This window comes from Pagrus major, chromosome 16 (genome assembly GCF_040436345.1).
Source record: "Pagrus major chromosome 16, Pma_NU_1.0".
NCBI lineage: Eukaryota > Metazoa > Chordata > Actinopteri > Spariformes > Sparidae > Pagrus > Pagrus major.
Window position 1 is genome coordinate 23873113 of NC_133230.1, and position 23895 is coordinate 23897007.

Consider the following 23895-nt stretch of genomic DNA (forward strand, 5'->3'; position numbering starts at 1 on the left):
CATTAGGGCCCTTACAAGTGTGCAATCATTTAAAGAGCATCTCTTTTTTCTCTCCTCTTCTGTTTTCCTTTTTATGTATATTGCATATTTAGTTTTTCAATCCAGCCCTCCGGACAACAAAGATGAGAAGTCAAAGGTTTGTGGACTGTAACGTCATTCTGATAATGGCTTTGTCTAAGTACTGAATTAAATCACTTCCTCCAGGAAGTTGTGTTGTTGCGATCGCAACAATTAAGACAAAATTAACCAGTTCCTGTGAATTCAGTACAACTTTGCAATTTGGTCCAATCACTGCAACTTTTGCTACAAATTTGACCAATCCTTATAGTTTCACCAATCATAGCAATGTTTAGCCATACATTTCACCAAATCCATTTCCTTGTTTCTGGCCAGGTCAAGGTCATTATGTCACCAAATCTTGCTTTGCATGGAGAAACACACTAAAACCCAACATGTCTACATCATATGACTACTGATGAGCGAATGCCTCCAGAAAACGAAAGAACTCACCTCAGAGAGAAGATTAATAGGATATGTTGGGTTTTAGTGTGTTTCTCCATGCATCTCCCATAGACTTCAATACAGCTGGCACCACAGTCTGGAACCAAAGCAAGATTTGGAGATGCAATGACCCTTCTTTTTTGGGTTCTTTGGTTTCTGGTTGTAAAGATGCAGACATACGCAACACAAATGTCTCACATTTACCAACAAAAAGTATTTCCCTGATGTTCTGCACAAAGGTGGGGGTAAACTGTTTTGCACTGTGAACAACGCTGTTGTCAGTAGAGTGTGTACATCTGCCAAGGCCCAATAGTTTCCTTTAATTCAATCAAGCCTAATCCAATATCAGATACAACACATTTAAATCCGCTAGATCAGGATTTTCTATTTGGATCCGCATGAAATTGTGGTTGCCAGTTAAATACCCCTGATTCTTTTCATCAAGATCCATGCACTATTCCCTGAGAAATTAACAAAAATTACATCTAAAAATGCCCTGTTTTGAAATGTTAAAGAAAGTAAGAAAAAGTTCAATCCCTTTTTTCAGGACCTGCACCAAAAGTTAATGGGGTCTATTCTGGGCCAAGACCCATCCTCCATTCAAGTTGTATGGAAATCCATTCAGTATTGTTTTGTGTAATCCTGCTGATAAACCAACCAACCAACCAACCAATCAGCGAAAAATTAACCTCCTTGGCAAAGGAAATAACTGTTAACATCACAACACGCATCGCAATTTTTTAGGAAACGTTGAGTGAGATCCAGCATTTTAGGCCGCAACAATCTCAAAAAAAGCCCTGAGGGACTGATAAGTACCTGAACCAAAACGTTCTCAGGAGTGGTTTGGAGCAGCTTTTGGTTTAGGAGATGTCTACAGCATTACAGCAGGTAGTGCAGTGCAAAGAGACTCTTTCCACCTTATCATGCACCACCCAGGGCTGCACTGCTTTGGCAACGTTACTCAAGTACATCCTGGAGGCGCTACAATACCTCGTGTAAAGCTGTGGTTACAAAATGTCTTACAGACACAAAAAAAGCTGGAGCCGGAGCTGGAGCGGAAAAGAGCAAACTACCTCTCGGCAGGAAACTGTATGTTTGCTGTTTTTTGAGCACTGGCAGTCTGGGGGTGATGGCAATTGAATTGCTTGAGTATTTCATGCATTGCTCCAATGCCTCCCATAAGGCCTGTGTTACCACAGCTTGCACTATGTTACAGCCAGCAGCACTCTATTCACTCATGACGTTACCATCGCTCATCTTCGTTCATGTGAGATACTCTGGCTCAGTTCAGAGCATAAATGCTGCAGAGAACATAACAAACACTGCATAAAGAGGACTATAGGAGTATAGTGGTACAACTCCCATAGGGCAGCGACAACATGACAAAGAGTGTCATCATTCATTCGTCTTCAGATTTCACCTTCTAAGATGGCTTGACACCTAACAGAGCCATGAGCCATGTTATCATGACAACAATTCACTCTGTCACCTCATTAAAATGCAGTATATAAAGCTTGCACATGAAGCTGAATTGCGAAAATTGCCTCAACCCAAACTAATTGTCTGTGTACATGCCTGAGTCTCACAAAAATGCACTGGTGCATGAGGGTGTGTAAATATCTAAAGGAGTTCATAAAGGAGAGGCAATTACACCTCCCGTTAAGAAGAAATTACCAATGCTAAGTATACCCCATCAAAGTAAAGACTCGTGGCGATAAAATCCAGACTCCACTCCTGCAGCAGCTCTCTGCCTCACTCTTTGAGGTCATATTTGGTCTGTCTTCTTCGGCTTGATCTTGTGCCAAAGACTCTGGTGAATCAACGGCAAACTGATCCAAGGGTGGCACCGAGCGGCCCTCCGGGAGGAGGCTGAAGGGTATAGCACCACAGGGCAGAAGAGGAGAGGAGAGGAAAAAGGAAAGGTGATGGAAAAGATCCTGCAAGCAAAGCCAATGCCTCACACATACACAGCAGACGACAGCACTTGCCTCCACTTGCCTTTGTCCCCGTGTGACACCGTTCAACAGCGCGCTAGGTAATAAGTCTCCATCATCACTGGGGACCTGCTGCTGCCAGTCAACAATGTACAGAGGCTGGCTCACACATGCAGACTTTGTTCTGGACAGATTGATACAGCTGGCCAGGCAGTGCAGAACAAAGTACAGCTGGGCAGTGGTTGTACCCCCTACAAGCTTTCTCTCCTGCCTTCAAATTGTACTCACAACTACTCTCAGAGTGTAGAAACAGAAAAAGACCATGCGTTTCCCAGGTGTCTCCACATAGCAACAGGACAGGAGAGGACTGCGGTCTTTAATGACGCACTGTTAAAACATAGGGCAGTTGTTGGCCTAACCATCTGACTCCTGATCATGTTGGTGTACATTGAACATGTTATTTGTGATGTAATAAGGAGGGGCATCATCAGAATCCAAAAGGTGCTTCAGTACATGTATCTATCGTAAACTTGTGTTGTCACATTAAATTGCAGTACACTGTATAATGCTTCATGTTCCTCTGAGCCAAAACTCTCATACCCGCTGTGTGTTTAGCTGTTCGTTCTGCTAGTTGTTAGTTATTAGCTCTGCTAGCTGTTAGCTTACTCAAACACACGACAGGACTCTGCCCCAAAAGCTGTTTTAACCATCCTGAAGTAAACGTAAACTGCCTCAAAATGTTTTTCTTGAGTCACAGTTGCTAATGTATTAGCATTAACACTACTTTTACCTCCAATAAACACTAGGCTGAAGTACATTTATTTTCTGTAAACTTGTGTTGTCACATTAAACTGCAGTTCACTGTTTAATGCTTCATTTTCCTCTGAACAGAAACTCTCAGTCCTGCTGTGCGTTTAGCTCTGCTGTAAGCTACTGGCTCTGTTAGCTGTTACCTCCCTAAGCCAAACTCTGCTGCCCAATGGCTGCTAACTAGCTAACTAGCTCTCTTCCTGCTGACTTCAACAGCTGATTTGTTGTTCACAATGTAGCATTATAAGGAAAAAAGACAGGATGAACTCAACTCAAGTCAATTTTTAAACAAAGTTATCTCATGACACTTTTCATAGTCTGACTTACCGGATGTAGACTCCTGGTATAAAGCCTGTCATTGGGCCCCTATTTCCCCCTTCGGTCTGCTATCTGCGTATAGTGTACTGTCAAAATCCCCAACACTACGTGAAACAAGGACAACCTCCAAGCTAGCAAGGCAAGCTACTCTAAAATAACCTGGTTGCTGATGGCAAAAGCTGGCAGCTTTTACCTTTTCTTTTGTGGAGATTTGGCCATTTTAATGCCAGAGCTCACCTCCCCACATGCAAACCCCCCAACACTATTTTGCAGGGACACTGCGTCCAGGGTTCAGCGCCGCCCAAGACGACTGAAATTGGTTTAAAGATATGCAAACAAGCCAGAGCATTTTTTTCCCCTATACCAGAACAAGCAGTAGACCTTTTTCCAGCACTAGTGTTGTAGACATACGTCTGGCTATGCAAGTATATATAGAGCAAGTCTAGACATGCATTCAACTTTCCCCAATGAGCAAGCCCTTGGATAACTGGTCTCTCATACTGTATTTGTAAATGGGGATCAAATCAAGATATCATTATTAGCCTGACTGGACTTAAACTATTTGCATAGCAATGACTGTAGAGTGTATATTTTCCTATACTGTAATGGTCCTCCACCATCAAAGGAAGCACTATAAGTCAAGAAGCGTTTGTTCCAGTATATTCTGGTGGATATTGCACATGCTATCTGCTGATTTACCGTGATTCATAGACTTGTAGCTTCACGCTCTCTCATACTGTGGTATAACACCAGCGGAGATGGACAGAGAAAGAGAAAAATGTTGGACGAGAGGAGCGAAGCTTTGTTCTCATGACTCAGTGTTGCTGTGTAAATGGGAGTGCTAATGCTCATCTCGAGGCACACTGCTGAACATGCTGCCCCCAGAGCACAGACGATAGAGACAGAGAGAGGCAGAATGAAAGGCAAACAGAGCCATAGAGAGAACAAGGAACTCACTCTCACACACACATACACAAAGATCATTAAAATCCTCAGGCCAGGGTGACACCATAAATTAATCTCAACATCCACTGAAGTTTCAGCCTCCTATAAAGGCTTTGCTAAGGGAGCTGAGGATGACAGCTTTACAGCTCATTATTGAACAGTGTCAGTGGCCAGACGCTGGCACAAAATGCACGCAGCTGCATTGTAGACTGCACTGGCATGGACACAGCATGTTGTTTGAAGAATCATTAAACACGGGTCAAGTAGGTCAGGTTTATTTGCATATATTAGAGATGCAGGATATTGGCTTTTTGCCAAAATCCAATACTCCAGCATTTTACAACTCATTTTGGGCAATTGTGAATGCCAATACTGACATATGCACATATTATTTCCCACCTAATTGCAGAGAACATCATCAAGTCTTTCCCGTAGTGGAATTAATTATTTACCAACTGTAATAGCAATTGCCCGCTAGCAGGTGCAGACAAATTACATTTGTACGTACAAATTCACGGGTAAAAATAAGAAAACTAATTAGACAACAGTTTTGTGTTGCATGCCCAGAATTAAAGGTGCAATATGTAAGAGTTTCAGTTGAAAAAGTTTTCTAAAAAATGCAAAGATTATCAACAGAATGTGAAGAATGAACCGTTTTGACCTCATGACGTCCGTGCATTGTGTTGCAGAAGTTAGCATGCTAACCAGCTAGTCTGGCCCATCCCAGTCTAAAGCTCCTGCCAGTGTAAACACCAACACTCAGCTGGTTCTCTGAACACCCAGTCTGGACTGCTAGCTGCACAGATGCCTTGGGTCGATGCCTTTATTGGCCGATAATGACCTGATATTATCGTGTATCCCCAGTATGTATCATTTCGATATCTCAATGGATGTTAAAGGCCCACATCAACAACAGTTCCTGAACGAGTCCAATCTCTCTATCATCTACAGTACAGCAACTCTGAGTATAAACAGATTTTTGCACTCTGAAATAAGACCAATAGAAAAACATAAAAGCTAAAGAGAAAACTACTATTTAATGTCTATTTCAGCTTGGTTTGAGGTAGATAATCGGCTGAAACTCTACTGATGCTCAGTCAAATTTCTAAGAATAAATAGAAGAGAAAATACCACCAAGGCACTGGAAGATAATCTAATCTGTGGTGGTTCAATAATCCCATTCATATTTGATCCTCTCAGCTTGTTTGTTTGTGTGTGTGCAACAGTCATCTGGCACATACTGCACTTCAGACCTGGACCGTCTAATCACTGCGGGCAATCTAATTACCCAATCACCATAGACTCACACTATACAGCTGTGAACAGCAGCGACCATATGGGCCGAGGCAATCCATCTTGAAGATTGGACAGGTATGGCGATCACTGCGAACCAAATAGCTCGGGGTGAAAAATGGCTACACCTTAAATGACACAGAATGTTTGTAGCTGCTGTAAGCTGTGCAGTGTAGCAGTATATCAGAGCGTGGATATTACAGAAAAGTCAAAGCAGTCTTCCATTAAAAATGAAGGCTGTTAGAGGTCATGTGAGGAGAAAGTTTATAAAACAAGTGTTACTAAGTGAGCCCTGCAGGCAGATCAACACCCCCAGGTCTGGAGGTATTAAGCCTGTCTGCATGCTTCAGTACCAGGGGAGCAGAGGAGGGAGGCTGTAAAGTGTTTCATTGCACCTTGCAGCACTGCCTCCCCTCCCCGGCGGTTACTTTAATGTGAAGGGCTAAGTAAGCATTTTCATCACTTCCTAGCTTTAGGCTTCCACTGTCCATACTGTTGAACAAAAATGGGAAAAACCCTGTCTGGAACGTTTTAAGTGCTAATACAATGATGATGCAAGAAGATTAGGGCAGTACTGCATTTTCCTGTTTACACAATGGCACTGTAGCTGGGGTTTTCACCAGGGAACAAAAGGAACAAACTGTCTCTCAGTCCCTCCGCTTCCTCTTCGCAAAGTAGCCTCATCCACCGAGGGAATTGAGACTTTTTGTGGCAGAACACAGAGAAGGGAAAATAGCCTGCCTCTACTTTCTGACAAGCAGTGTGTTGTATTTTTAGAGGAAGAGATTTCTTGGAGGTCCAAAGGGAGAGCAGCACTAACAGGTGCATTTGTAACCATCCTGCGTCCAGGAAGCGAAGCGTGAATTTTGACTCTCTATTTCAACTGCGTGACGCCAGAGGAAGACCTAAGTGGGGTAGAGATGGAGACAACACTTTGATTTCGGGTCAAGGAAGTAGGAGCGCTGCATATGTGGTCTAGAATATCAAAGGGAGCAGTGGCCGCAGGTAGTTCAGCAATGTCACAGCTTGTGCCCAGTCCACAAGGAAAGGATGTCATGTCACTTACTGTACTGACTATCAAACTACAGAAGTTCAGCTTCTACTCTGTCTACTGAGAAATATGCAGGATTCCAGATTATTTTTTTTCGGGAACCGTCCGAATAACTTTAACTGTCCAGAAGCGGATGTAAACCACCACAAAGGTTTTTTGCTTTGTTATCACCATCTACAGTTGCTCGTCAAAAGTATTAGTATCCAAAGTACTTTATCCCCAAACTGTACCAGGCCGAAGTACTTCAATACATTTATTTACTGTAAACTTGTGTTTTCACATGAAACTGCATTTCACTGTTTATGACTCAACATGTTCCACTAAACAAAAACTCTCTGTCCTGCTGTGTGTTTAGCTGCTAGCTTTGTTAGCTCTGTTAGCTGTGAGGTAGTGCCTCTGTGAGCTGTCTGCTCCCTTAGCCAAACACACCAAAACACACTGCTGCCCACCGGCTGCTAAAAGCTAACTAGCTCTCATCTTGTTGGTTTCAACACAGATTTGTCCATGCCCATCCTCCGTAGATAGTGGGTTTACTGCGCAAGACTTTATTAGACCCTTTATTGTAGCCAGCACTTGGTTTGTCATTTACTAAGGCATAGTTACACATAGGTGCATACAAAAATCCCCTTTGTCCCGGAGGCATCCCGGGGAAGATCTCTGTCCATTCCAATCACATTTTCTATCGTCCCGGAGGCAACAGAATGCCATTAGTCTTAAGCCGTGAATAGTTTGACAATTTGGGAAGTAAGATTTTTCACTTTCATGCTGACATTAGATGAGACAATAAATATAACTCTCATGTCTGTAGCTGTAGCCAAGAGTTACCTTAGCTTAGAATAAATCAGAAACAGCTAGCCATGAAAGAACTCGCAGTTGGTGTCCGTTGCTATGTCATTATATTTCCCACAATTCCAAAGATCTAAAGGGAACATGCCGTCAACACTTTGCTTTTACCAAGAAAGACATTGTTTGATATTCTAACTGGATTATCTGTTCACAAATCGTAGGAATAAATGTTCTACAGAAACGTGTATAAAGGTATTACACTTATCCCTTATATGTGCAATAACACTGATCGCAGTGTCAGCTTGTCCGAGATAAAAATATCCATTGTCCTTTAAGGCCTGACCTGACTAAAATTCTTCAGAGCACTCATCCACATGCTTGTAAGTATAGCTTCACTGGGCCCCCGGCACAGAAGAGAGCCAAGATTGAACTACAGCTGAGACACCGCTGCGTCAAACTCTATTTGTGCAAGGACCGGTGATGATGCCCAGGTGAAAGGTTCTGGTGTCAGAGCTAAAGCGCAGCAGAGACTCGGGGAAAAGCATTGCACAAGGGGAGAGAAGGCAGGTGGAGGCAAAGAGCGAGTGTAGACACAGTCTGACTTGATGACAATTGCCAAATTTAGGGGCACACCACCCTGAGCAACACGTGACGAAAGAGCAGGTGGGAAACACAAAAAGCTGAAAAACCGACATCTCAACTCATCCGGGCGCAGAGTCAGAAGACAGCCTCTTGTAGGGCAATTTTTACTGCATCAGATATCAACCTGCAGCAGTCTGATTTGTCATACGTTTCAGGAAGGGGCCATTAAGAGCTCGGTGAGGCACTTTTGAAGTGTCAGCTCGTCAGCTATACTGCCACAGAAACACTCCTGTAAGTTGGGAGGGAGTGCTGAAAAAAAAAACTGTGCTGCAGAGACCCAGCGGAGGTATAAAAAATGCTCCACTGTCTCTATGCACTCCCTCACCTGCAGGGCTAGACATAGACCCAGCTATAAAAGCTCTCCACAGAAGCACTGCAGAGTCTCGGAAAAGAAAGTGGAAGCTTCAAAATAATGGCGTGTTAGCTCTCGAAAAGTGCAAATATGTGGGGTCGAATATGTGTTGGCATCCATGTGCGTGTCTTTACGAGCATCCTTGTAACCGTGCTCGCTGGCGAGGCGGGATAGTGCATTTCTTTATAACACACATAGTTGACTCTGCAGCAACAAGCCCCAATAAAGACGGCGATATCTCCTTGTCTGTGCTGGCGTGGTGCAACGCAGAGGTTGTTAAAGAGGTATGAATCTTTTATGAGGTGGGGAAACGCCACCGTTGTCAATATCAGATGAAAAGGCCGAGACTTTGGCACCCGCCTGGAGGGGGGAACATCACTGGATTTTCTCAGCACAGCAATTGTTGTAGCGCCGGATGCACCTTTCGTGTGAAGATCCCGCAAATTACTCAATTACACATCCTCAGCCAAGTCAATAGGATTCTTCACTAACATGCACTGGTGGCACTGAGAGTACGTCTCCCGCAGCATAACGATCCCGCATTACATTTTTCGGAAGGCTGTCGAGGTTTGCTTTAAAACGAAAGAAAGAGACTCAACTTTCTCCTACAAAGTGCGGCTCAACAGCAGCAGATTGCAGCAGTAAACACTCCTCTAAATGGCCTATTAGGAGCACAGTGGGGAGACAGAACATTGGACATAATTACGGCAGATACCAGGGCTGCTTTATGTAGGAGGAGAATGATTCACAAGCATGGCTAAAAGAAGTGAGAGTTTTAATGGTGTTCATCCATGGTAAAATGTCAGAAACACTGACATTGTTTCTGTGGTAACAGGGATGTTGGTTGCAGAGGTGGGGAAACCCTAAAAATGTTAAACTTGGCAACTGAGAGAGCTATGTTCGCAGGAAGGCAAGTAATACATGCAATACTTCCTCTTTCATTTGGTATCTACATCACAACCCCCATGTTACTGTTCACTTGAGTCCATCACCAGCTGTACACTGTTTGGTCAAGGCTACAGATTAAGATTCGAATCTGTTTAATTTGGCAGAAACTTTTAAATGAGCCGAACTTTTTCTGTTCTGGATGGATGTGGTGCCAGCCCCGCCGCTAATTAGAATTTAGGAAGCGATTCTTTGGTTTGTTTTGGGTAAAATGGCAGCAGACAGTGACACCTTGGAGGAGGATATAATTGATGCAGTGCAACATATCGCAGTGTGTAGCGACTCATCATCAAATGACTGAGAAAACAAAGATAAGACTGAGACCGCCTGACAACACTGGTAGACACAAGCCGACTGTAGTTCCTCTTTTCTTGATTAGGAACCACGACAAGCAATGTTTGTTATTGTCTATCTCAGGGGGCTGCGTACGGCCCCGGTTCGGAGATGTCCATTGGGAGGCCGCTGGTTAGCGTTAGTTAGCGGTTACTTTAGCAACAAGAAAAGCCATCTCCTTAAAATATGATCCAGTTTCACCCAAAACACTGAATAAAATAAAACACTAAAATACCATTTCGAACACCTACAGAATGACTTTTTTGCCATTGTTGGACCTGATGCTGGCATATAGGTGAAATTAATTATTAATAATAATTAAAATAATTAATTAATTATTTAACAGACAAATTAGGGAGTCTAGCTATCAAACTTCTGATCTGTTGAAGGGTAAAATAGTGTTAGCTATTTGATATCCATTTGACAGTACATGCAGTATTTTTTAAATGACAACTAAAACAACAGCCAAGGCAAAGCTAGATTTTATGAATGTACCTGAACTCGACTGCTACTTCTACTCTCGAGGGAGCACACCAGTAAAAATTTATTACAACCAATGACTAATGGAAAGCCACAGATTCGGAAATGCAGCCTCGCATTTGCCAACAATAACTGCCAAGAAGCGATGGCAAAGAGAGGCAGAGACAGAGATGGCCCTGCTAGCTCTGGAGGAGGCAGAAGCTAACCACAGCTGACAGGGGCTGGTGGGGGTGGAGTCTGTGTGGCAAGTGTGCACTCAGCCTTATGGTGTTGAAGTACTATTTGGGTTCAAACTAAACAAGACGGAAAGAGGTGAAAGGAAATGGAGATCAGCACAAAAGCTCTGCACCACACACGCTAATGTAGGGAAGGATATATGGCGCTAATTGGCTGAGACAGTGTCTTCTAAGTAAACGCGCTCAACTTATGTTTCAAACATTATTGTGGGAGGTGTGATGTTACACACCACTACTACTACTGATGGCACACCAAAAGCAATTATAATAATACATCCTCCATTGCCAACAAGTGCCCTGTTTAAAAACAACAGAAGTGGTGCACAACAACCTTATGTTTGCATGTTTTCTGTATGCTGTCAGTGGAGCTTGCAGGATTAATTGCACTGCATTGTTGTTGGACCAAAGCAGCAAGCCGTGGATATCAGGAGGTGGCCGAAGCACAAAAGAAGTTCTAGGAAACCAAAAGGGCCGTGACTCACCGACATCCGTGCTATTTGTAAAGATAAGAGAGAGAAATAATTTTGTCTCTGCAGAAAGTGGACTGTGCCAGGGGTCTGGGTTCAATGGCTCTTTTCACCCTGGTGTGAATAACAATGAACTTGTCATACACGATGAGGAGTCAAAAAGGTACTTTTTAAAAAATATATATTTAAATGTAATAATAAACACAATACATTTGAACTGTTATGTAAGCCCAATCAGTTGTCAGGAAGCCTTTCTTTATGCAAATGCTTAAAATTATATGAAACTTTCATGAGTACTGATGAGGTGTTTGTTGAGCTTATATGCATATGATGCGGGAAAATAAGAAATTTCAAATCAAATCGGGTCTTGTTTTAACTTTCTACATCTGATTACAGGCAGGCAAATATGAATTGTTAATATAATTCACTTCAGCAAGTCTGGTAATTGTTTTCATTCAGCTTCTAACTAGATATACACATTAGAGTGTAAGTTGTAAGTGTGTACTGCACATCATCATTGAGTATTCTTTAAGAAGATGCTGGCTACATGAAAAAAGTTTAAGCGTAGGGCTGAACGATATGCAAATAAACTCATATTGAGATTATAATAAACGATATTGCAAAATAATTCACGATATCAAAGGGAATTGTAATTTTTTGCATTTCATTTTCACTGAAAAAAGTGTAAAAATTGTGATGATGTGATCTTTTCTGGCGTCTGTATCAGACATGCATGCTCCCTTACATCTTGAGAATATAATTGGTAGGCTGGGGCATCTCTATAGCACCGCAATGCTTCATTTATAATGCCATGGTGTGACACGTTGTGATTACTTTTTCAGCCCTTTTTAAGCATATTGAGTTTCATCCAACCCACAGATGTTTTCCCTTAGATGTTGTGAATGAGGACACTTTTTATATGATAGTGTTCCCAAAGTGTAGTTGAGTGTTTATAGTATTAAAATTATTATTAATTATTACTACTTTATCTGGTTTGTTATTTAGTTTGTTTCGACATAAAATATAATCGATGAAGATCTTTGTTACAATTTGCTGCTTTTGTTTCACATCATTGTTTCAGTGAATGCCTCTTAATATTGGGTGTTGGTTAAAATATTCATGAGTAAAGACAAGCCTTTTGTCTCTGCTTGTGATGAGCATTTCTCATTATTTTACATTTAATACACTAAGCAGTATATTAAAATGTATAATCAATAATGAAAATAACAACCTGTTGCAGCCCTATCTTGCTCTAATATGAGATGTATAATATGTTTCTTCAATAATATGGACCACTGCAGCATTTCAGACATTAGTCAGTCCTCTCTTAATAAAGGTGCAATCCTCTCATTCTATAGGTGAACACATAAATGGCGGACATGTTGGAGGTCCACAACCAATAACAGGGTCGTCTTTGGGAGGAGGTGTCTTACACTGACATATTAAATATTCATTATCTGAAACTGCAGATCAATCAGGCCCGTTTACTGCATGCCACTGACATTACTGAGGAAATTTCTTCATTTGGTGACTCGATCAATAGCTCATTACAGCAGCTTTACACTGGGTTGTCTCTGGGCAGGCCCGCTGGCTTAATTCCCTCTACATCACAGTCCTATCTTAGCTGTCCATCTTCATCACGCAACGCAGAGAAACAGCCTTCTGCTGCACAACTCCTCCTCATTAAACCTTACCCCAACTTACTTTTCTGCAAGTTGAGCTTCTTAAAGTGCAACGCTGAGAGCTGCGAATGAGTCCCGGGCGATGCTAATGGGAGATATGAGGGAAATCAACACAGCAGCAGGGATGAGGACGTACGTAAGCAGTGCAGAAATGAGTATTTGAGCTAAACCGTGCCTTACTTATATGCAACTCATCCAGGAAAACAACCATAATTAATCAATTAGATTTCACACGCATTCAAACGCAGCATCAGTTTTCTACATCTCAGTATCCATGCAGTAACAGCTGGTTAAAGCATATGCTAAACACACTAGACAAGGCAATATTCCCAGTCACAATTTGCATGAAAAGCAGAATTTTTCTCGTTTTCATGAAATCACTTCGTCACAAAGCTATTTCGGAGTGAATCTCTGCGCTGGAATCTGCACCATTATGCTCAAAATGCCTTTCGGTTGCTAATGAAACTGAGCCATTACTTTTTTAATTCAACCATGAAATGACGGCAGACCCCATCATAATAACATTAAAGCTCTCCTCCTTAGTGTCAAGTAAAATGCGATGATGTGCTGGACTGAATTCCCATCAGTGAAAATAATTTCATGGTAATCTCTTATAATTATACACGGGGCAAGTGACACAGTAACAGGAGGAGCCAGAATTGAAGCAAGTCGGAGATACTTGTGGCGCAAAAATCATGCACAAGCAGGCATTAAATTAGTTATCGGACACATCGCAGAACAGAAATCTTTTTTTTTCTTGGTGTTTGATGAGAGGTCAGCAGAATTTGGCCGTCACGGTCTCTGGTAAAGTGAACTAAAGATGATTCCATACAGTTTCTCAGTAAGAGTAATGTTCCAAGGGCACCTTTGGTTGCCTCTCAGCAGCGAGGTGCAGTCAGGTACAGCCTTCACCCTCACAGATCCTTTTACATCAATATTTCAAACTGGAGGTAACATCCTCCAGAAAACATACAATTATGTAACATTATGTAACTTTTTTTACCTTAAAATATCAGTTTCAAATTCATGTTGATGGTGCAGTGTCGTGTAAAAGGGTGAATGGTGTCTCTGGTTATGAGGTGGCGTCAATGCACTGTAGCACCTTTAAGGGGGCTTACAGTTGTTATGGCAAAATGTGCCAATGTGTGTGGCCATCAGGGGCCCCTTTTCGCAGAAGTTTTTTGGGGGCTCCAAACATTCGCCCCTGAAAATAATTAAAAGGAAATCGAGTAAGTCCTCACATTTCATGATTTTTCGTGAAAAATGAGCCAATTGATAATCAAAATTACAGGTCGACTGATTAACTATCATTGAGTATTATCAGTCAATTATTGAATTGCTTGAAACTATTGTATCATAACGCATTTAAAAATTAACATTGCACCAACCTCTAATTGGAACTGTTTCCAGTTAATCTTCTGTCAACTGTCTCTATAAGTTACAACAAAACATTACATTTTATAAACTCTTCATATGATTTGTATGTCAAAAAAGTAGTATCTTTATCTGTAAGGTAATTATAGTGGAGTAAAAAGTGTAATACAAGTACCTAAAATGTTTACTTAAGTACAGTACTTGAGTAAATGTACTTATGTTGTACTGTTACAATCCACCACTGTTAATAACATGCAAAGCCACGACACATCACCATGGAGAAGAAAAGTGCCGAAGGGAGGCGAGAGATTAAAGAGGGAGATAAAAGTGAAAAGCAGGAAAAAGTGAGTAGGAAAAGTGACGAAAGGGAAAGAAGAGACGAGCAATGCGGAGCGGAGAAGAGCAACGGCAACAAAGGAGGAACCCAGCAGGGTGTTCGCAGAGACGTGAGTGGGTGAGGAGGCAGCGAGCTCTGCTACTGATGTCACGGGCGCAGCCAAAATTAACACTTCGCTGCTCTACATCCTCGTTTCTCTCTCGGATTTGGTCGTTTTTTCGCTGCTGGTTCGACGTCATTGAATTACGTCCGTGTTGCCATCACCTGGACGCAAACTGACACGATACCTTTCCACATAAACAAGCCCGGCGCTGCCACAGTGCATCAGTCAAAGCCCCAGTCTGGCCTTTTCAAAGTCTCTACTCCCACTCCAACTGCTAACAGATCACCAGGATGTAATATTCACCTCGTGGGGATTCTTGTAACAGAGGGCTGCGCGTCTGTGCTTCTTCGAGGATGCTGTGTGTTTTTACTTATAAGTGGCTTCTGTCGAGGTGGTTCTACGAATTAAAACAAAAAAAGCAGAGTGAGACAAGAACAGAAGTTTGTTACAATCCCCTCTTCTTCCTCCACTTCCTCTCCCTTGTCTGCTCTAATGACACAACGCACAGCAGGCAAGCAATTCATTTAGAAAACTGCTCTTACATAATGAGCCGCCTGAGCTATGTAACCATAAGATGATATTTTATTCACTATACTGCTTATAATGAAGCCTGTGCTGATGCCCGAGCTGGTGCATCTGAGGACGTAACCAATTTCCCAACAGGACGAATGAAGTTCCCGTAGAATATGCAGCCTTATTAAACTCTCCACGCGGCCCCCCCTTGCCCCTTCTGACATGAAACAGCAGTTTGAGGGGAAGATTTTCTCTGCGTTTCCTGGCTCACAATCAACACCGTTCTTCTTCCTGTAACATCAAATTACCCGTGGCTGAGATATCCTCGCTCTTGTACCCCCTCTCTTCCCTTCCTTTCCTCCCACTGAGTTGGCTTTATAGGCAGCAGTCCGGCAGGGGTAATTTCTGCTCCCACTCCAGGGAAATTACTTTGCGTTGTTAGAGAAAAGGCAGTTTGTGAACTGCTTTATCAAGCTCCTTGACTCCAATAACAAGCAGCGTTTGGGTGCCGGCAAGAAACATAACCTCCGCGTATCCTCGCACACTGCTTGTCGCCTCGTGCTACAGCTGTAAAGGCGAGCCTAGAGCCAGTGTTTGTGTATGCAAGCATGTGTATGAAAAGGTACGTGTAAGCTTTTTTTTCTGCAGGACTGACTTTGGTCATGTACTAAATAAATGCATATGTGCATGTACGTACTCGTGTGAATCTGTTCTGTTCCCCTACACTGAGTAGTTCAGCCGTGCCTTGCTTGGACTGATGAATAATTTCTGCACTGTGCTCTGCTGTGGCACGTCTGGTGCAGCCTGACTGCACCACACAGCTACAGCTCCGCATTTGCATTCAACACACACACACACACACACACACACATACAGAGACTTTTACACCCATGAACACCAAGCCCGCTCGCTGCTGCCTGCGCCCCCATCCCAACACCATCCAGCCTGTCAGCTGCTTCCCTGTGTGGAGGGATGCAACAAGCTGCTAAGCCCTTTTTAAAGCAACAGCAGTTCCCTATTAGTCAATGTCATCTCGCTTCTTCTCCCAGGGTTACATCTGCTGGAAAAAAAATTGTTCACAGTGAATCCGACAAATGGGACGAAAACAGTGAAGTAGGCAAAAATCCACAACTCTTCTGAAGCTCGTTTTCTAAAGATCCTGATTGTGGATTTGGTGGCATTTAAGTTTGAGCCACAGAAACGGTGCTGAAATGTCAGCTCTTTTTCAGAGTGGCAGGCATGCTGATGTGGTGACCTCTATGTGCTATGGTTAAAAGGTTGGGGTGGCTGCAGGACAAATACGGAGGAGGTAGCAGCTTTTTCTTTCTTTCGTTTGCTTTTCCTTTCAGTGCAAACACTTACTTAGGGCCGAGGTGGCCTTAAAATAATATGAGGACATTGCAATACACAATACATATACTGTATATTATACATACTGTATGTCAATATTTTGAAATCTCCATATTGCAACAACATTAAAGAGATGATAGTCCCACGAAGCACCAACTGGGATTACAATGTTGATTTCTAGTTGAAAACCTGGTGCTATTCTGAATATTAAATCAGGATCCAGAGACATTTTTCATCCAATGTGCAAATAAAGGCTTCTCATCATTTTAAGGCCTTACTAAGGCCCTGTTTACACGACAACTGTTTTGACATTGTTGTTAAAGCTATCATCCAGCACACAGATCTGCAAAAACGATTGAAACCGCTGTAGTATGCATGCCAGGCCCAGAGGTGGCGGTGTAACTCAATTAAACACAACAGCGTAACACCACACGTCGGTGTACAATGATTTCTTCTACAAAATGGTGAATACAAACAAACAAGAAGATGATGGCGCGTGTAACTGCAGCATCTCCACTGATCACAGTAACGGTGCAGTCCACACTTTGCTGGAGGGGCGTTGATGTACTCAATAGAGTCAGCAGCACAAACAATGCTCGATAGCCCGCCATTGCTCTTGTTGTACTCCTATATCTGCATGGCTATTAGGCTGAAAACGTAATACACATGCACGAAGCAGGACTGTGTCGTCACAGTTTTCACAGGAAGTGTATATTGCCAAAAGTTGCATTTTCAAAAGATTGCACTCTGGAACTAAGTTTCAAAAGTTTGTATTTTCAGCCCCCAAAACGCTGTTGTCATGTGAACGAACTGGTGAACGAACGGCAAAAAACATTGTTGTGTAAACAGCCCCTGCGAAACTACATGCAAATGTCTCAGCTGAAAGCAAGTATTGCAAAGCCCAGTGAAATATGGTCTAAATGTGAACGTTTGTCAAATAGTTGGTGAAAATTACGTTCACTTTGGAACCAGTTTTAAACATCTTTCCACCGGTGCCGATTATTTTAAACGTCTTTTGAACGGGAAAATGGTCACTGGGCTGGTTCTTTCACCAAATACTAACACAATGAGATTTTTAATGTATAAAGTAATGTGTATATAATGACTAAGTGGGTAAAGACAAGTCTGAGGAACGAATAGAACAGTCTGGTCAGAATCAGAAAATGACATAGCTTAACTGTAATGCCGCCTTAAAAACCAGGAAAAGAAAACTCTTATACCATATCATGATATAACGATATCCAAAATCTAAGACGATATGTAGTCTCATACCACGATAACGATATTTGCCCAGCCCTACACTGATATAGTTCAGAATCCTTCCCTTACTGAATGCTGTCTGCATGGATCTCTGTTGACATGTTGACACAGTTATTTTTTTGGTTGATTACTACAAGACAATGTCTTTGAAACGTGTCAATCAAGCCCTTAAAATGGACATTAATGAGAAATTTCAACAACAAATGACCGGGTTGTCATAATCCCTGCTCCGTTTAGCTCAAAGTACAGCAGGTTGCGCATCAACGAGCAGCTTAATAAAGGGAAACCACAAGCGGTGGAGCCAGTGATATGTGCAACCAAACACCTCCTACTGTCTCGGGGTCTATCTGGAAGACCTCCAGCGCTCTGCTCCTTCCTCCACCCTAGACGACTGTGTGTATTTTCAGACATGATCCGTCTCTCAGTGCATTTCAGCACAGAGGAGCAGATCGTGTCATCATCTATCTTTGTCAACAGTGGAAAGTGTCCCTGTCTCTGTGCGGCCACACAACTCCAATCTCAAACACTCACTTTCGTGCATTTTTACAGAGTGACACACATTTTTCTTTGTGGTGTAGGACTGGAGCCAAGGAAAGCAAATAACGTAGAGTGTAGATTCTAAATGCAAGCCTCTTTTTATCTACATTGGCTTCTGAACAAGAAAGACAGCATTAGTAATCTGGCTGTGTTGCAGCAATACTGTATTTATTTCAATATTAATTTGCGTAGACCTTTGCTGCTGCACAGGAACCCTGGGGTGACTGTCTGGACGGGCAGCCCACACTGCCAGGTTTGAATTTATTAAACAGCATGCGTGCACACTGGCTCCACGAGAAGAGAGAGTTATTGGAAATTGCCACACTGCACACAATCATGACCACAACAATGCATCCGAGGTGCATCTGCAAGTTTGACACGGGCACGCGAAACAGTGCTGTCAACTTCTTGAGCTGCAGGAGAGACAATAGCTGTCAGAGAGCGATGCGCAAAACAATGGAGCACTGTCACCGCCTGTGAGATCTGCAAGAAGGCACGGGGTTATCAAAGGCTACGGGAGAAAACACACAACATCTGTGAGCCAGGACAAGTGACAGGCAATCAACAGTCATAATCCCACACGCACACACAAGGTGCCACGAAAAAAAACACAGCTGCACATTATCTCTACAGTCGCCGGTGCGGCGGAGAGCTCCAAGTCCGAGCGGCAAGGAAATGTACTCACAGTCCTGAGGAACTGAATCTCATCCTCTCCTTCTCCACCTTCAGCCATGGCTGCAAAGGAGCCTGTTCAGACTCGGGAAGCCTCCGCTGGCTCCTCTCTCCTGTCGATATTAGCATATAGCTAATCCACGGCCATACAGCGGGGGAGACTACCGCAGCATGTGTCACTCAAGCCCCTGTGCTCGCCGCCCGGAGGAGGAGTGCGTGTCAGCATCGGCGGGCTGGAGCGACTGGGGGGACGGTGTGGCGGGGAACCGGGGAGCAGGCAAGTCGCGTAGCCGAGAGAGACAGCGGCGAGCGGGGTCTTTATCTTCGACGTCACCGGCAGACCTTATTAACACAAAGCGTGAGAGCGCGAAGATTCAAACATGGGAGTGGTAAATGCGGCGAAATGATGACTATCCAACGGCTCTCTCGTGATTTTCTTTTTTGTTTTCCCGCTTTATCTGCTGGATGCGGATGCACGGAGAACATGCAGATGTGTGATAAGGAGCGAGATGGTATGCAGGAAGTGCATCTGCTGTTCGCAGTGCTGGTACAGATCAGCACCATGGACAGCACCACACAGCAGCAGACCCGCCTCTATACTGAACACTGCCTCCTTTACATGCTGTTGATTTTTTTTTTCCTTTTTCTTTCTTTTTACACATGCTAGTCATAGCTTAGCATTACTGCCCATATATTTCTATATAAAGAATTAGTCGATGTGGGATTCAAGTCATTTGGTCCAAGTCCCAAGTCATGTTTTCAAGTCAAGTCAAGTCACAGGTTGTTGTATCCTGGCCATCTCAAGTAAAGGACAAGATCACCTAAAATTTAAAAATTGAGTCATTATCCACTCACCCCCATGCTGATGGGAGGTCAGGTGAAGTTTCATAGTCCGCAAAACATTTCTGGAGCCTCACAGCAGAACAGCGTTGCAGCATTCTGCCAAGTAGATGGGGACTTGTTTTAAAATGTTAAAGAAAGAAAACATAAAATGACAGTGGCGTCAGATGTAAATTATGCAGGATGAGCTGTATGGAGCTGTTTTATGCTGGTTTTTTGGGGGTTTTTTTAAAGGTTGTTTTTAATGTTTTAAAACAAGTCCCCATTTACGACAGTTGTTTAGGAGAATACTGCAACACTGTTTTGCCGTGAATCTTTTGTGGACTACGAAACTTCACCCGATTTTCTATCGGCATGGGGGTGACTTGATAATGACTGGATTTTCCTTTTTGGGTTAACTTATCCTTTAAGGCAAGTCAGTCCTGAGTCAAGTTCCTTTTCCTCCACCCCCCAAAGTACTGCAGTCTTACCTGCAGTATCTGGGAGGTGGACTATTAGTGGCAGCAGTATTAGTGCCTGTCTAATAATGATATTATCGACCAATTTATCTAACCTGTTCAAAAAGTATGGCAGTGAACTGAATTTGTATTATAGTTACTCATATTCAATGAAACAGTTGTAATCAAACAAAAACAAAATACTTTATTAAAGCTAATTTAGTTCTTAATTTCTTCTCAATCACACAATGTCCCCTCCCCGTCACTTTTAAATAGTGAAAAACTTGATCTGCAAAATGACCTGTTATGACTATAAAAACCTGGCAAGCAGGTTACATCACTGTCAAGTCTCTCTCCTCTGCTCTGGTTATTAGCACTGTTGTGGAGTGGAAAAAGCTGAATTATAGGGCAAATATCCTCCGTTATCAACATAAATCTGAAACATTTGCAGACAAAAAACATGCATTTGCTCATAAAACCTAGGGCGTTTTTTTTATGATGCATACTATTAGCCTAAATTGTGCAAGAAAATCTCAAAAGAAACGCTGATACCGTGAACTGAGTTTCATGAATGAGTGTAAGAAACTGTAGAGCATATCCCAGCCTGCAGAAGTGACATTTAATTGTACATGTGTTCAAATATTTAAAGCATTATGACAGCCGTTAAATTATTAACATTAAATGAGATTAAGCTCAATAAAAAATGAATGGATGTAATGTATAAGTTCATTTAACTTTCATTCTGTGGACTGACTGCAGTGATCAGTCTGGTCAACCCACATCTGAATCACAGCTGACCCTCAGCCTAGTTATAGTGAAGCCTACTTGTCTCTACAACCAAATTAAATAAACATATAAGCGCCCATATCCTGATGCGATGCCGCCCTCTAGTGTCATCATGATAGTGCATGTTTCCTACCTTCTTTTAGCCTCTTCTTCAGCACTTGATCCTCCCCTTCTCCTCTTTCCTCCTACCCACTACTTTTCAATTAAACTATTTTGTTCTCTGTTCCTTTATGATTACAATTTATCTTCCTTCCTTCAGTTTTGCATTGCTCAATTAGCAGCCTGTTGAAAGAAACAGGCTAATGATAAAATGCTTTATTTTAGTGCCCCTTAGAATATTCTCTCCCTATTAAGTTGTGTGTCACTGCTATTAGGTTTTTATTAGTCAAAAAAACTGCCAATTATTTTTCCATTAATAACTTTGTCTATAAAATATCAAAAAAATGGGAAAAATGCTCATCACAATTTTCCAGAGCCCAATCTGACATCTTCAAAGTGCTTTTACTTTTGTTCAACCAACAGTCCAAAACCCAGACTCTTCATTTACTATCATAAATGACAAAGAAAAGAAGCAAATCCTTACATTTAAGGAGCCATGTTTGACACTTTTGCTTGAAAAATGACTGAAACAATTAATCGATTATTAAAATAGCTGGCCGTTAATTTCCTTTTGATCAACAAATTGATCAATCGACTCAATTTTGCAGCTCAAAAGCATTAAAGGCTTTCTTCTGGATGTGGGTCATCTGAGGTGAAAGTAAGTGCCATATCATTCTAATCTTTTGTCCCTATAGGTTCTCAAACTCTTCCTGAATAGCCAAATGTGTGCCATAATTTATTCCACCGATATAACCCTAATATCCGTGCATAACTTTACACCAAATTTCATTAAAATCTCTTACAGCGTATCTACTGTATGTATTTAAGCAGTCCCATTATACTGAACTTGTTTTATTTTAGCTGACTGTCAAAATCCCAAAAACGATTGCAGCAGATTCAGATCACCTGTTGTGCAGGCTGTGGCTCCTGGTCCCAATTAATGACAGAGAGCAGCTTGTGGCATTGCCCTCATAACCAATCAGGGTGGGACAGCACCCTTCTGTGAAGGCTTGAAAGAGTAGGGGAATGGCACACAAGGGTCACTCTGGTCTGTTTAGGTCCTGTCGCTGTGCTTTGTTCTTCCTGATTGAGGGAAATTTTGAGCAACCTGCAACCTAGTTGAGTGACTATCAAAAGTTCACCAACCATTGAACTAGGTAACCTGCATCAGGGCTGTGTTTAGTGCTATTTGTGCAAGAGTTTGGCTTGCTCAATAGCTGGTCGCCTGCAGATTTCTTTTGTTGTTTATCTTCACTGAACCTCTTGACACCCAAGCCCCTTTATACACGTTTTTGTTTTTCTCCATTTCATTCAGTTGGGGAAACTTTAGAGGGTGATAATTCAGTTTCATTATCCCTGAAGAGGCATGTCCCCATGAATATCGTTTTTTTATATAATTTTTGTGGTTTGGGACTGGCTCTATGGCATTTACCTGCCAGTGCTGCCACAATATATCATTTTAAATAAGTGTATACATGTTATTTGTTGTTATTGTCTGTAATCTATTATGACTGCCACAGTATGTAAATAAGAAAACCCTCATATTATTCACAAACAGTATGGCATATTCTTGAAATATTAGTATAACTCCTCTGAAAACATAACCTTCTCAGTGGAGAAGAATATATCATTCAAGGAAATCATTTTGAATGGAAAGAAGTTTACCAGTGATGCACGTGTTCGCCACTAGGTGTCTCTGTTTCGTAAGAAATGGCGCCACCTCGGGCCTTCACAGAGCAGGTACTCCTTTACACACACTCATCTCTCTCATCTTCCCCGTTGTACAGCACAATGCGCGTGTGAGCCTGGGAAACACTGGAAACTGCCGCGACATTTACATTAGATGGATTTCAACCACACTTTTCCGCCTTTCCAGCCCGCTGCACACACCGAACCCCATCACATGGCCCACCTGAGAGCCGCAGCTGCACTGGCTCAAAATGTGGGCTGTGGATGAAGGCCGGAGGACCAATCAGAGAGCAGTGGGCCGGCGCTGAGTTCATCTATTGGACTGAAGTCCCGTCAATCCCGGCGGACGAAGCCCAGTTAAGCAGCGGTGAGCGGCGGCCCGGCTGCAGCACAGAGATGTGAAGAAATATCTGCCATGCCACCAGGTCGGGTGAGTAAACTGTTTATATTTTGCGAAGTGGTGCCGTGCTCTCACCTGCTGCACGTGTCACAGACTGGAAACGTGGGTTGAGCGAATGACAACAAACTGAGGATGATACGAGCCTGATGAGTTTCATGCATTGGATTTAAACATGCTATAAATTTAGATGACTATTTTCTATTTTGAGTTGTAGTCGGCAGCAGTGTGTCACGCAGGATAACGTTAATTGTGCTGCCATCTTAACGCTGACAAGTGCACCCGCGCTGGTTGCAAGGTGACAGTAAACCCGCGGGATTATGTTATGATGTAAACAGTTCCGAGAGGTTGAGGGCATCCATCGTAGGCGATCACTTGTATATTATGCGCCTGTTATGCTTGCAAACATCTTTAAATGGCAGCCCGTAACACTGGCTTGTGCGTGTGTCGTCACCTTGTGTGACACTCAGCTTTTTTTTATGCGGCAGCTTGTGAAATGTTGATGAAATGCGGCTCAGGAAAGACATGTTTCATCTACTTATACAACAAGGCCGGTGGTGAGGAGGATGATAATAGAGGTAAGACAGGGTTAGGGAGTGTATAGTAGACTCTCTGTCCTGTTTAATCAAAAGTGTTGGATTTTATTTAATTTTTAATTAGCAAATGGGGCTGACAGTGAAATATGGAGGGCCCACTGCTGGGACAGCAGCAATCTGTATTGTTATC

At 42.5% G+C, this 23895-nt stretch overlaps 2 protein-coding genes across 2 annotated transcripts in view; one reads left to right on the top strand and one right to left on the bottom strand.

The window, feature by feature from the left end:
- LOC141010711 (ryanodine receptor 3-like) overlaps positions 1–18982 on the bottom strand; it is a 112159-nt gene extending 93177 nt beyond the window's left edge. Inside the window, exon 1 of the mRNA XM_073483798.1 lies at positions 18935–18982. Coding sequence (XP_073339899.1) covers positions 18935–18982 — 48 coding nt within the window. The remainder of the gene's footprint in view (positions 1–18934) is intronic.
- Positions 18983–23136: 4154 nt separating this feature from the next.
- Positions 23137–23895, top strand: part of LOC141010045 (formin-like) — a 55140-nt gene continuing 54381 nt past the window's right edge. Inside the window, exon 1 of the mRNA XM_073482827.1 lies at positions 23137–23202. The gene's annotated coding sequence lies outside the window, so the exon portion shown is untranslated. The remainder of the gene's footprint in view (positions 23203–23895) is intronic.